The sequence below is a fragment of the Ischnura elegans genome, chromosome 3 (genome assembly GCF_921293095.1).
Source record: "Ischnura elegans chromosome 3, ioIscEleg1.1, whole genome shotgun sequence".
Taxonomy (NCBI): domain Eukaryota; kingdom Metazoa; phylum Arthropoda; class Insecta; order Odonata; family Coenagrionidae; genus Ischnura; species Ischnura elegans.
Window position 1 is genome coordinate 136,642,334 of NC_060248.1, and position 13,654 is coordinate 136,655,987.

At 45.2% G+C, this 13,654-nt stretch overlaps 1 protein-coding gene across 1 annotated transcript in view; it reads right to left on the bottom strand.

Moving 5' to 3' along the window:
• LOC124156632 (calcium/calmodulin-dependent protein kinase kinase 2-like) overlaps positions 1–13,654 on the bottom strand; it is a 245,208-nt gene that overhangs the window by 45,749 nt on the left and 185,805 nt on the right. The window contains exon 4 of the mRNA XM_046531289.1: positions 10,399–10,450. Within this exon, the coding sequence (XP_046387245.1) occupies positions 10,399–10,450 (52 nt within the window). The remainder of the gene's footprint in view (positions 1–10,398; positions 10,451–13,654) is intronic.

Genomic DNA, 13,654 nt, shown 5'->3' on the forward strand with positions numbered 1-13,654 from the left:
CAAATTGGTGATACGGGCCGATGTTGGAAAGAGTCTATATCGTGTTGAGCATTTCGAGGTGTCACCATAGGTTTTCAACGAGTCACTAAGAGAGTCACCAAGGTCACGCTGGAGTGGGGCGGGCGCCGCGCCGTGTTTACGGAGAAGCGTGTCGTCATATTATTACTTACGTGAACTCGCAGGGCGAATGGCTGCCAAGATTTCTCGGATGGCCTTCTCGATGTAAGTATAAGAAATTATGGGGGAAAGTGCACACCCATGTCTCACCCCTTTTCCTTTTCTTGCTTCTGCACCGTTGGTTTGAAATTTAATCACAGCTATTTGGTTTTTATACAAGCTATGCCTTCTGCCTAAGCCGGAGGACTAGATCTCGCGCTTACTATGCGAGGGAGCGTATCAACTTCAATGCTCATGTGGCAGATGTTACATAGGACATACCGGACGATCCGTCAAAACCAGTACATATAAGGGAAGACGAGCGTGACACGAACGAACAATCGGTTGGGTCTGTCCAAACTGATTTACGCTGGTAGTACTGGTCACACGCCTTTCATCGAGCCTTGACACGCCATCATCTCCTGCCATCGCTCCGCAGCAAGAGAACGCCGATTGCGGCAAGAAGAAAGCGCTATTCCCATACTGCCATCGGCAGTAGGTCCTTAAAAGGACCATTTTTGAAGACGTCAAAAATTTTCCACATTCTACGCCAAAACCTTCCAGACACCAAGGGAAGTCGAGCGCCCTCACGGACGCAGGCCTCCGAGGCCATTAAGAGGACCTTTTTCAACAAACAAGAAGAAAACGCCATTCCCTAGTCGCAAAGAGGGCGCCCGAGGGGCTGCGGTTGGCTGCGTCTGTACCTACCATCAGGCGTAGTCACTGCGGTTCTCACCTTCGGGTGGCGCCATACTTTACAAGCGACATTTCCCTTGGTCTTCTCGGCCGTTAGTACCCGGGCTTCTGGGCCGTTAGCATCGCCCATAGCACCCCCGGAGAAAGCGGCCGGGTCCACTTCTTAGGGACCCCAAACTGCCCTCCCTGCCCTCCACCACTTGAAATTGGCCGCCATGGACTCCATGGCGGCCTCTGCCGCCAACGATGGAAATGAAGAATCCGTCAGCAGAGAAGATGAAGACATGACGTATACTGATGAAGAGGTTGACTACTTATTCTCAGAAGCAGCGCAAAAGCCTCATACGAACCAACTAGAAAACGGAAAAAGCCGCCAATCAAGCCCTACTCCACAAACCTCAACTAACATTTCAACTCCCGCACCACCATCTTCAGCCACTTCTGCACCACATAGAAAGCTTATAACCATAACAGTTCCTGAAAAACTCACCCACGATCCCCGTTTTCGCAATTTTCTCAACCTACCTGCAGAGGCAATGCCTGAATTTACCTCAGATCCTGAACGGCCCCCTTTAGGGCCTTTTACAACTCCGTCTAAGCGTAGGCGGGTTAGAAACACGCCTTCGCCACCGTCTCCGGCTCCCATTTTGCTACAGAACCAGTTCGCACCTCTGTCAGCAGACGATACTGCAGCCCCTGCAAAAGAATCAACGCCACCCGCGCAACCAAGACTTCAGAAAACAATCCCACAAAAGAAATCATCAGTCCCGCCCATCTTTTTGAAGGAGCCCACGGGCTGGTCCGACAAATACCGAGCCATTAAAGCCGCCTGCGCATACCCACCAGTGTGCCACTCCACCGGCTCCTCGGTAAAGATACAAACATCTTCATCAACAGACTTCCGCGCTCTCGTGCGCCTTTTTACTGAAAAACAATGGGCGTATTTTACCTACCAACTACCGGAAGACAAAAAAACATTCCTGGTCATTCGCGGACTCCGCATAGACACGCAAATCAGCGAAATCAAAGATTCCCTATCAGAAAGGAACATCCAAGTTCAGGAAATTCGCCAGCTAAAAACCACCCGGCCCACTCAAAAACAACAGAAAGAACTGGAAGCCACTCCAACCGACGATCCTGCTTACCGACAGCAACAATACCCACCACGGAACCTTCCGCTGTTTCAGATTAAACTAATCCACCCAAACGACGTAGAACGCATAAAAAACGTCTCTTATCTCTGTGGCCTTTCGGTAACTATAGAAGATTACAAATCATCACCAGGACCGCCCCAGTGCAAGAAATGCCAGCGAATTGGGCACACAGCTAATTCCTGCGGCCTTCAAACTAGATGCGTACGCTGTGGCGGCCCACATTCCCACAGAGAATGTACAGTCGCAAAACCGGAACCGGCTAAATGTGCCAACTGCGGAGGGGAGCATCCTGCAAATTACCGGCAATGTCCAGCGTACAAGTCGTATGCCGAAAGACTGCAATCAGCCAAAAAGCAATCCTCTACCCCAGAAACGCCTGACGTCAACTCCACAACAACCTTCCCTTCTCTTCCGTCACCTGCTCCTGCTCCCATTCAGCCACAACCACAACCCCCTGCTCCACCACAACCGACCTCTCAACCTTCTCTTCAAGAAACAATTGCCTCCTTCTTCACTCCTTCTATCAAATCGAAACTGTTCTCCTGGCTAACTAACCTTGTCAAAAAATTAATAACTCCATCGGAAAAATCCAAGACAGACATACTACTCGAAGAAATCATCCAGGCAGCGCTGTTATTCATCAATGATGGATAAACGCAAGGCCATTCAACTAAGAGCACTGCAATGGAATATGAATGGAATTGGATCAAAAACAGAGGAACTTATGAACATTCTACATGAACATGTAATTGATATTGCAATCATCCAAGAAACATGGCTAAATAACAAGAAAAGAATCTACACCCCCGGGTATCACCAACTTCGTCGCGACCGCGAAGAAAAACAAGGCGGTGGCGTATTAATTTTAATCAAAACCTGCCTTATCTTCAGTCAAATTCCATTCCCAGAATTGGAATCCTTGGAAGCAGTCGGCGTAACCGTCGGAACCAACATTGGTAGCATAAACTTTTGGAGCTTCTACTATCCCCCCAAAAAGATCAATATGAATGACCTCAAATTTATAACAGAAACATTAACAGGAAGAACCTTCGCCGGTGGCGACTTAAACGCGAAGCATACCAGCTGGGGAGCTTCAACCACCAACGCCGCTGGTAGAAAAATTCATTTCATTGCCGAAGAAAGAAATGCCAAAGTTCTCACCCCATCTACCTTCACCCACTATTCCGTCCATGGCACCGCTGACATCCTCGACCTAGCCCTCACAACCAACCTCCCTGCAATAGAAAACCCCATCACTCTGGACTCATCTGCCTCCGATCACCTTCCACTCCTCTACTGTATAAACTGCTCCGCATCCGCCCGTATTCCAATCCCGAGAACTGGCATCAACCTTAATAAATTCAACCGTCTGGTTGCTGATAATATCTACAAGCTCGAAAAACTTCCGCTCTCCACCCGCACTGATGCCGACGCCTGCGTTGAACAGCTCACGGCAACAATCCGCGACTGCGCCGACGCTTCCAAATTTTCCATCCCAGAAGACAAAAATCCGGATGCTCTTCCACTAGAAATCCTCCAAGCCATTAAAAACAGAAACAAAGCCAGGAAACTGTGGCAAGCAATCAGAACAAAGGAAAACCACGACCACTTCAAGATACAGCGAAACAAAGTCAATCGCCTCCTGAAAAACCACCGCCAAAACCGTTGGGATAAAAAAGTCGCCTCCCTTTCCACGGAGGACAACTCAATCTGGAAGATGGCCAGAGCCTTAAAAAACCCCCTCAACCAGACTCCACCTCTTAAATCCGGAGACACAACTGCCTCAACAGACTACGAAAAAGCAAATCTCTTCTCGGACATGCTCGAGGCGCGATTCACAAACACCCTAGAATCCGAGCTTGAAGAAGAAGCAGAAGCACATTGGATGAGCCTAAGCTACTGTCCAAACGACCAGCCAGCTCTCACCTGCGACCACGAGATCATCGAAGTAGTCAAAGGACTCAAAAGGAAATCTGCGCCTGGCCCTGATGCTATATCGAATAAGCTACTAAAAAACCTTCCAGCCTCTGCCTTTTCCTTTCTTGCCACATTCTACAACTTCCTTTTTCACATCTCCTATTTCCCAACAGCATGGAAGCGCGCTAAAGTTATCATGCTGCCCAAACCTCAAAAACCTGCAACGAATCCTTCCTCCTACAGACCTATTTCTCTCCTCTGCACTCTTTCCAAACTGTTTGAAACTCTAATCCACAACCGCCTCAAACACCACCTATCCCTAGAACATAGCATCAGGCCAGAGCAAACAGGCTTCCAACCAAAAACATCCACAACACACCAGATCCTGCGACTAACTGAGAAAATTGCAAATGGTTTCAACGCCCGACTCATCACTCAGGCAGTCTTTCTTGATCTAGAAGCTGCGTTCGACCGGGTTTGGACCTTGGGCCTCATCTTAAAAATCTCATCCTTCCCCATCCCAATGTACCTGCAAAAAATAATCAAATCCTTCACCACAGACAGAACCTTCTACGTTAAATTCAATACAGCCTCTTCTATTACCCTTCCTATTACCTCCGGCGTCCCGCAAGGCGCCATCCTATCCCCCACCCTATTCAACATGTATGTAAATGACCTTCCCTTAATTCCCGGCAACGAGGCTTTTCTTTACGCAGACGACACCACCTTCATAGCTCAAGGTTCAAACCCGAGAACAACATCTGACTTGCTTCAAAGACAAATAGACGAATACGAAGACTGGGCAGACTCGTGGAAGCTGACGGCTAATCCTACCAAATGTATTCACATGACCTTTAGCAGGCGCCCAAAAGCGGGCACTGGAAATCCCATATATTACGGGACCAAAGAAATCAGACGGCAAGAAACATCTAAATTCCTAGGTGTAACCCTCGACAGAAAGCTGATCTGGAACCACCACATCAACAACACCATCGGAAAAACCAAAGCCGCTGCAGCAGCGCTTGGGCCACTGCTCCAGAAAAGGTCGAAATTATCGCTAAAAACTAAATGCCTTCTGTACAAAACCATGCTAAAACCACTCCTATCTTATGCTTCCCCAGTCTGGCTAATGGCTTCAAAAACCCACCTATCAAGACTACAAAAAACAGAAAATGTACTACTACGGAAGATCGTGGGTGCCCCATGGTACATACGAAACAAAGATCTGAGGAAAGACCTCAAAATAACTCCGCTATTAACTGAATTGAAAGCAAACCTTCCCATATTCAAAAGGTCTCTCATACGCACAGGAAACGAAAAAATAATTGATCTCTGGGAATATACCCCAGATCTTCACTTTAGACATCGCACGCCTCTCTTTGCCCTAATCCCTGACCACATCCCCTCCCCATGAACAAAAATAAGTAGAAACACTGAAATATCAATGAAAATATAAACAGTAGACGTGAACCCTGAAGAAACCCACTGGAGACAGCCAAAAGGCTGGGGCTAGTGACTCATAAATAAACAGAAATTCCGGCGAGGCGAGGCGACACGAACGAACACACAACAACAGAACAACCGTCAACACGCTTGAGCCTTCCGATCTGAAACCTTGGGCAGAAGCAACCCCAGAAGAAGCCGCGCCATCAACTGCTCCGGCCGCGGACTTCACGCAACCCCCTGTGGGAAGAAGACAACGCAATCGGCTAAACGCCTACTCCCTAGTCGCCAAAAGAGCGCCCGAAGGGCTGCGGCTGGCTGCGCCTGTACCTAAATTTGGGCGTAGCCGTCGCGGTTCTCACCTTCGGGTGGCGTCTTTTCACCTGCGACAAATTCCCTTGGTCTTCCTGGCCGTTAGTACCCGGGCTTCTGGGCCGTTAGAATCGCCCATTGCACCCCCGGGGAAAGCGGCCGGGTCCACTTATTAGGGACCCCAAACAGCCCTCCCTGCCCTCCCCAACGCTACCATCAGGCCGCCATGGAGTCCATGGCGGCCACAACGAGCTCTGCGTCATCAGCCGCCGAGGACACCAATGCCCTGCTGCGGACAGTAAAGGAACTGATCGCTAAACTGCCGGCAGACGTCAGACAGGACCTTATGGGGACCATTTTCAACTCGGTATCAGCAGTAAACCCGAATTCCACCACTCCGGCCATCCCAGTTCCGGCCGCGTCACCATCTGTTCCTACACCCACCACTCTAAACCCACCAGCAAACCCGGCCAGCCAGAGGAGGTCCGCGCAGGCCCCTTGTCAGAGTCTGGACTCTACCTTTCAGTCAGCTTCCGCACGCAACCGCGGAAAGCAAATCACAATCACACCCATATTTGCTGACAAAAACAAATTTGCCCCTCTGGCACAAGTCAATGGCGACAGCGCCAAAATTAAAGACGTCAACAACAAATCGACGATCAAAAAGTCCAACTCTAAGTCAAAAGCGACCACCAACCATGAACCTAAACCCCAAAGACAAAAAACTCCCACCACTGCGCCAAACCAAGCCATAAGTGACACGGCCCTTAAGGGGACCAATTACCAGATTGTTATTGAAACTGAACCCCCACACAATGACAATTCCAACGATACCACTCCCGAGGTCCTAGGACAAGCCATTCCAGTAGAGGCCCTTAAGAGGGCCAATTACCAGATTGTTATTGAAACTGAACCCCCACACAATGACAATTCCAACGATACCACTCCCGAGGTCCTAGGACAAGCCGTTCCAGCAGAGGCCCTTAAGAGGGCCAAAATCACAAAGTCAACAAAAACGCCCTCTGGTAGCCAATTTAAACCTGCCAATCACATGCTTACACCTCCTAACACGGTAAACACCGCAATGGCCGCTAAAAGCACCAATGTCAACCCCACAACAGGCGATCTAATGGATTGCAATGCATCCACCCCACAAGATGAGCTTCACTCAACGATGGCAGTCAATAAAAAACAGAAAATACCTCCCATTCAAGTAGCAGATACTTCCAAATGGCCAGCCCTACATGCCCAATTAATTAAAAATTGCCAATTTCCTCCAATCTCTCACGCAACATCGAACTCTTCTGCAATTATCAAGTGCTCTAACGTAGCCGACTTCATTGCAGCCAAAGCAACATTGAACAACCTAAATATCCCCTACAGCACATATTGCCTGCAAGAAAACAGGCGCAGAGAATTCTCTCTGCGAGGTACTCTTGCCTCAGTTGATGACAATGAAATACTAACAGATCTGCAAAATCTAGGATTCCCTGTAATCTCATGCTCCAGAATCTTCTCCACCCGACCGTCTCAAAGGCAGCGAGACCTAGGCCATACCTCAGTCCCCAAATACCCAACACAGGTTGTCCATGTAATAACAGAACACACAATAGACGCAGCTAAATTCATGGCAATCAATCACCTCGTCGGTCTCGGCGTTAAAATAGATACCTTCAAAAAACCAGCTATTCCCGTTCAATGTCATAGGTGTCAGGCCATAGGTCACACCAAGAACCACTGCTGCCTTCCCCCCAAATGTGTGAAATGCGCAGGCGACCACGCGTCGTCAGAATGCACAAAAACTGACAAGGAACCAGCTAAATGCGCTCTCTGCTCTTCTGATCACACCGCCAGCTACAGAGGCTGCGAAAAACATCGAGCGGCAAAAGCTGCAATGGCAGCCCGTCGTCTTGCAAACTCAACCAACCAAGCCACTCCCCTTCCTCCCTCACTACCTCGTTCATACGCCGCCGCCACCAATCACGGATTCCCCCCACTTGATCCATCCGCTATTCCCCAACCTGCTGACAACGAACTATTCACGTGGTTCAGTAACATTAGCACACACCTCTCCTCTCTCCACTCAAAAGTGGAAAAGAAACAATTCCTCCTGAATCAACTGCTACTCCTACAGGACCAACCATAAACAAGTCCAGACTCGGGGCAACCCACAATACACTTCTCCAATACATCTGGGATTATAACCCAAAAATCCCTACTACATACAAACTGCCTCAATTCATTACTCGCCTATGAGTCTTTCCTATGTCTTTCTTCTAGAAAATTAGTCATTCATTCACTCTAATTAAAGGTTTATAAAATGTCATATCTAATCTAACATTGACGATGACAATATAATATGAAAAGAAAAGAAAAAAAAATATATATATAAAGAAAAGAAAACATAAAAAAAATGATAAAAAACACAAAAAAATGGAATACAAAAATAAAAAATAAAATATTATAAAAAAAATCAAAAGAAAAAAAAAAAAAAATATTTATATATGTATAAAAAGAGAGTAAAGTAACTCCACCCTCATCATCCATAGCAAATGTAACAAACTCCTTATCATCAAGGTAAAGATAACCTGTTATTATGTAATATTGTATTAAAGTAATCCCAATGTAAATATCTACCTCCTCAATAGTTTTAAGTTTCTGCTCACACAAACAAATCACTACCCTCACAACACAAACAACTGCGCACAAAAATTGTTCTAATGTAACCTGGCTGGTTAGGGTGAATTGGGTTCACCGGTACAGCTATAATCGCGCCTTCGGCGCATCAATTAATGCGTTAGTGACACGGAGAAGAAGCAGTTCCGCCGTCTAGGAGCACGGCCACACTGTGGATTTCGATAAGCCTAAAGTCCTGTGTAATGAATCCTATGCTCATACGAGAAGCTATAGAGATAACTAAGCATCCTGAGAACTGCAATAGAAAAGACGACTACACATTAGCCGAAACATGTATAAAGGTCTTCAAAATCAATGACCAATCAGAGTCCACCTGAGAACCAACCAATGAAAACCGACCTCCGATCCTCAGAGTACCGATATAAGACGGCCATATTTATGCATCGTTACTTCTGACCTGAAGACTCCAGCTGTCAGGATGGATGGAGAAACTGTCGACACCTATGGACAACTCAACGCGGAGGAACGCCCGAAACCCGTGAATCATATGGAGAAATGCCGCGGAAACCTTAGATATCCATGGCTTTTTCTTAACACACTTTCTTCTCCCTATAAGTTCTCTAGCCGCCTCCTGTAGTCCCCTTTTTATATTTGTCCAGTTATCCTCCGCTGATTTCTGATCCTATCTTGCTGTTCACTACTTCTTGAAACCTGTTGATTTCTTGGCTCCTTTAGTTTCTCTAATTTCCATAAGTTCTTCGCTGATTTCTTTAATTTATTGAATTTTACGTGGTATTTCATCATCACTAGATTATGATCACTGTCGACATCTGCCCCAGGGTAGCTTTTACAGTGCTTTATTTGGTTTCCAAACCTCTGATTCACTAAAATATGGTCTAGTTGAAATGTTATTTTAACTCATGACTTTTTCCATTTATATCTCCCTCGCAAGTGATTCTTAAATACCGTGTTAGCAACCACTAATTTGCGTTCTGTGCAGAATTCCAGGAGCCTTTCACCCCTTTCATTTCGTTTTCCTAATCCATATTTTCCGGTTATCCTTCAATTCTCGCCTTCGCCGACGACAGCGTTCCAATTACCTAGCACAATAAGGTTTTCTTCAACCCTTACATGCTTGATTACTTCCCTGTTATCATCGTTGACGTCTTCAACTTCTTCATCCTCGTAGTCTGTCGGAGGCTGTGTAAACCTGTACCGCTACGGTATCTACCGGCTTGGTCTCTAACTTTACCATAACCATCTCTTCATAGTACTATAGGAAGCTTTTCACACGCATTCCGACGCTCTTCCTGGGCATCATCCCAACCCCAGCATTACCGTTTACAGATCCTGTGTGTATAATCGTCTCCCTCCTCAGGCCACTTCATTTCGCTGATTCCTACCACGTCGATATCCAATCTTTGTATTTCCACCTTAAGGTTTTCTAGTTTACCGCAAGTCATAAGTGATCTCACGTTCCATGTATCTATCCTCGAAACTTTATCACAGTTGATCGCTGTACCCTCTCGGGTAGTCCCCGCCCGGAGATCCGAATGGGGGACTAGTTTACCTCCGGAATATTTTACCCGAGAGAATTCCATCATGTTAGATTGTATAAAGTTGGAGTAGCTCCTCGGGATGATAATGTGGTGGTTTCCCCTTGCCTTCCACATCGCAGTACTACAGCCGTTAAAGTAAATGTTACCACGCCTGAAGTGAAATGAGTGTCGCTGAACCGACCAGTATTGTCTCCACCATCACTCATATGAAGAAGAGCTGCTGCCCTCTCCCCCGGGTGATGTGAGGCATAATTGTTGGCAACCTCCTGTTGCCAAGTCACGGCATCTTCACCGGTTTAACGTATACCTTAGATGGCCTATCATACCCAGGGATGGACCCATAGCACCTCGGTATGCCGCCTCTTTTTGTCCTTGACTGCTTATTCGACAAGTTGACCTCCCATCCGCAACCCGGTGGACGTATTTGCTGGCGTAAAGCTCAGCCGCGAGATCGCCCTCCTCGTATTTTGAAATTTGGTCTGGTGATCATCATGAAGTGATAACAGGGCTAATTTTATGCTCACCGTATATTCCTGCTTTTCTCATGAGCTTCCTCTTCGAAAGGATTTTCATCGCCTGTAAAAGAAGAAAGAGTAGTTGGTCAGTTAACCAGAAAATTCATTTGAATGCTTTATACGTTCTATGTTTGTAAATATGCTATTTAATAATTAAACTTATGAGAAGTTTTTTTTAAGATGTGGAAATAATTCTGAACAATCTTTTAAATGGAAGCCATTTAGAATGATAATTCCTTCCAAAGTGATATCACATAAGAACGTTCAAAAGTTAACAATGCTCGATCTTATTGGCAAATGGGGCTTAAAATGCCAAAATGCGATGCGATTCGATGTTTTATTGCGATGGATTATGAAATTCATTGGTTTCTGGTTGTAATGTTGAAAAATAAAGTTGTCATTCTTTTAATGCGAAACATAATGAGATTTAACGATTTTTCAAAGGCTTTTTTTTAATGGCCTCCATAGGGAAAATGCATCAGCATGAAATGACATCTTTATGTGATGGAGATTCGAATGACAACGTGGGCGTTCTTTAGATTCGATTGAGGGATTTTAAAGTATGATGACATTTAATGTTCAGCAGTCTTTCCCTTTGAATTTTCCACGAAAAGTATTGAAATTAAAATCAAGTCCGAGGAATATCCATTTCCGAGAATATGATGTAAAATCAGAAGGAATCATAATTCAAATTTTGTCTTACTTTAAATCTAATCAATTTAATTTGAAGATTTAAATATTTAAAGTTCGGACATAGCAAGGGTAGCGTAAGTACTTGCAGTAAGAGGGTGAGAGATGCCCGTAGAGCAAAAGGTGCCCGTAATTCAAACGTCAGATGGTGATTTATTCGTCCCGGAGAAAAATGTTATCCGCCCTGCATGATAACTGACTTTCAATCGCGCGATCCGCAAAATTGAATCCTTGAAAACAAGAGCAGCGGATGGAAAGCGTACGTGGGAAGTGGCGTGGGGAAGAGAAATCCGAGAAGGGATGTGCGAGTAGCCCTTTTTGATCTCGAGTCGAGTTGAAAACTGCTCGCGAATGTCGAGTCGAGTACAGCAATTTCTGGACCAGGCAGTACTACAATGCATGCTCCTACATATCATTTTTTCAAATCTTCTTGTGAATTTTCTATCCTGAATGCTTGGTCTGATGTAAAAAGGAAAAGGTAATGAGGAACGCTGATGGTATTTGTGTAGTAGAATTACGTGATGAATGAAAATTAATGTCTTAAACATTACAAATGTCTTAAACAAATACCACCTGCACAATTGAATTAACTTAACCTCAAGTAAATGTCGGCAATTTAATTAGTATATGTATCCAAACTTCAAGGCAGAACCCTGAGTAAAGACATTTGTGCAATTGTAATAATGATTAAATACGTAAATGAGCACGATGCCGGGGAAAATCATGAAACAAATACGTACTTATTGGATCCTTTCAAATTCTCATGCAGAAAAACCAATTTTTCTACGGGAGCAGGTTTTCACGTCTCCATGTTTAAGTATTACTTAAGTATGCCTTCAGAAAATTGCCTTTCGCTACACGCTTGCGTGGCTTTTCAACTACTTACTTTCTTGCTAAAATTTCAAGAATCAGGAACGTTTGGAATTCTTTATAAAAATTATCTCCATTTATTATACGCTCATACTTATTATTCGCTCGAAAAAAAATCCAAGAAAATCTTTTATTGTGTGTATTTGCGTCGTGATTTCGTCGTCACCTGAAATTATACCAATGCTAAAATTCTAAGTAACCCCAATCTCCGTTGTCAATTACCTGGAAATACTTGGAACTAATGAGTTGAAATTGAAATGATTCAGCGAGTTTAATTGCTCCTCGCGCGGTGAGCGACAGAGTAGAGAGAGAATAAATACAGAGAGAGAGAGGGAATGGTAAATTGAGCGGGGAGAGGTGTTTCAGGAACGTGGCCTGGCGAGGTCACTGCCCACCCTTCACTGATCCCTTCGTTATGGCCGAGAGTGACGAGGCAGGTGATTGCTTTTCTTTTATCACTGGAGACTGTTCTCGAAAGTCAAGGCAACAGCCGAGGCCCATGAAAGCGATAATCCTGATTTTCACCTTGGTGGGAGGCGAAGTGGTTCAACGACTGACGATCGTGCTTAATGGCGACGAGGGCAGAAACACGCATGGCGGACAGTGGGCTCAAACCTGGTGAATACTTAGTCAAAAAAGTACTCAGTGCTCACCCAGCGGACGAAAACCACTCCTTGACTTGGGGCCGTTTTGTATTGAGCCCTCGCGCAGAATCAAAATGAGGGCTGCCGAGGGATAGTACCTAATGTGCAGTTTATTATTGCTTATCCCTCGTACTGGCAGACAGATCTAGCGAGGGCCAACGGCCGCATTGGATGAGTGGGTTAGAGAAGGAAGTCAGGCATGCTTCCCCGAACTCGTGGAAACCACCGTCTTCATCCCTCTAAGCGTAGGTGAGGGTAGAGATCACCGATGACTAAACAACGGGTTACAACGGAAAATTTCACCTTTGGGCATATTCACTGAGAGAGGGCAATGAGTCGTGTCTTGCTAACTGGCGAATTCATATTTTAGATTAAGGATTGAAGTCGTTGATTGAGTTAGTTCTACTGCTGTGAAGGAGTTAGGTATAATCTTGCTAGGAAATTCCGTAATCTACATAGCATTCTAAGATACCGCATTAACACGCATAAAATCTCCGTTGTCGATTACCTGGGAATACTTAGAACTAATGATAAAAAAAGAGTTGCATACGGTTGTATCCCTCGTGTCGTAATGGAGATTGCCCCCATGGGGGAGGGCGATCTCCATTACGCGGCATACACCCGTATTCCAATCTTTTTTAATCACCGTTAGCCGCGAAAGCTTCAATCTAGAACTAATGAGTTGAAAACCTGACTTATGAAATAACAATTACGGCATCCATGTTTTAACCGTCGCACTAGTCGTCGACGGCAATGCCTCATCATCAGGCACCTCACTAAGTATCCCAACGGGTCAGGTAGCCGAGTCGAGTGCGCGCCAAGTGGTGTGTGGGAGTGGTCGTTCTAGTTATAGCACGGCAAAGGTAAATGAAATCAAAATTTTAAGAAAATTATAACGACGATGTATTAGTTTTTGAAATTATTTGCTCGAAAAAATTATTTTATTATAGTTACATTTCTTATACTAATATAATTCTTCTTGGGTTTAAAGAAAATTTGTTCCAAACTTTTGTTTCAATCTAGTCCTGATTTTCCTTTAAGAATTTCCGATGGACGCTCAT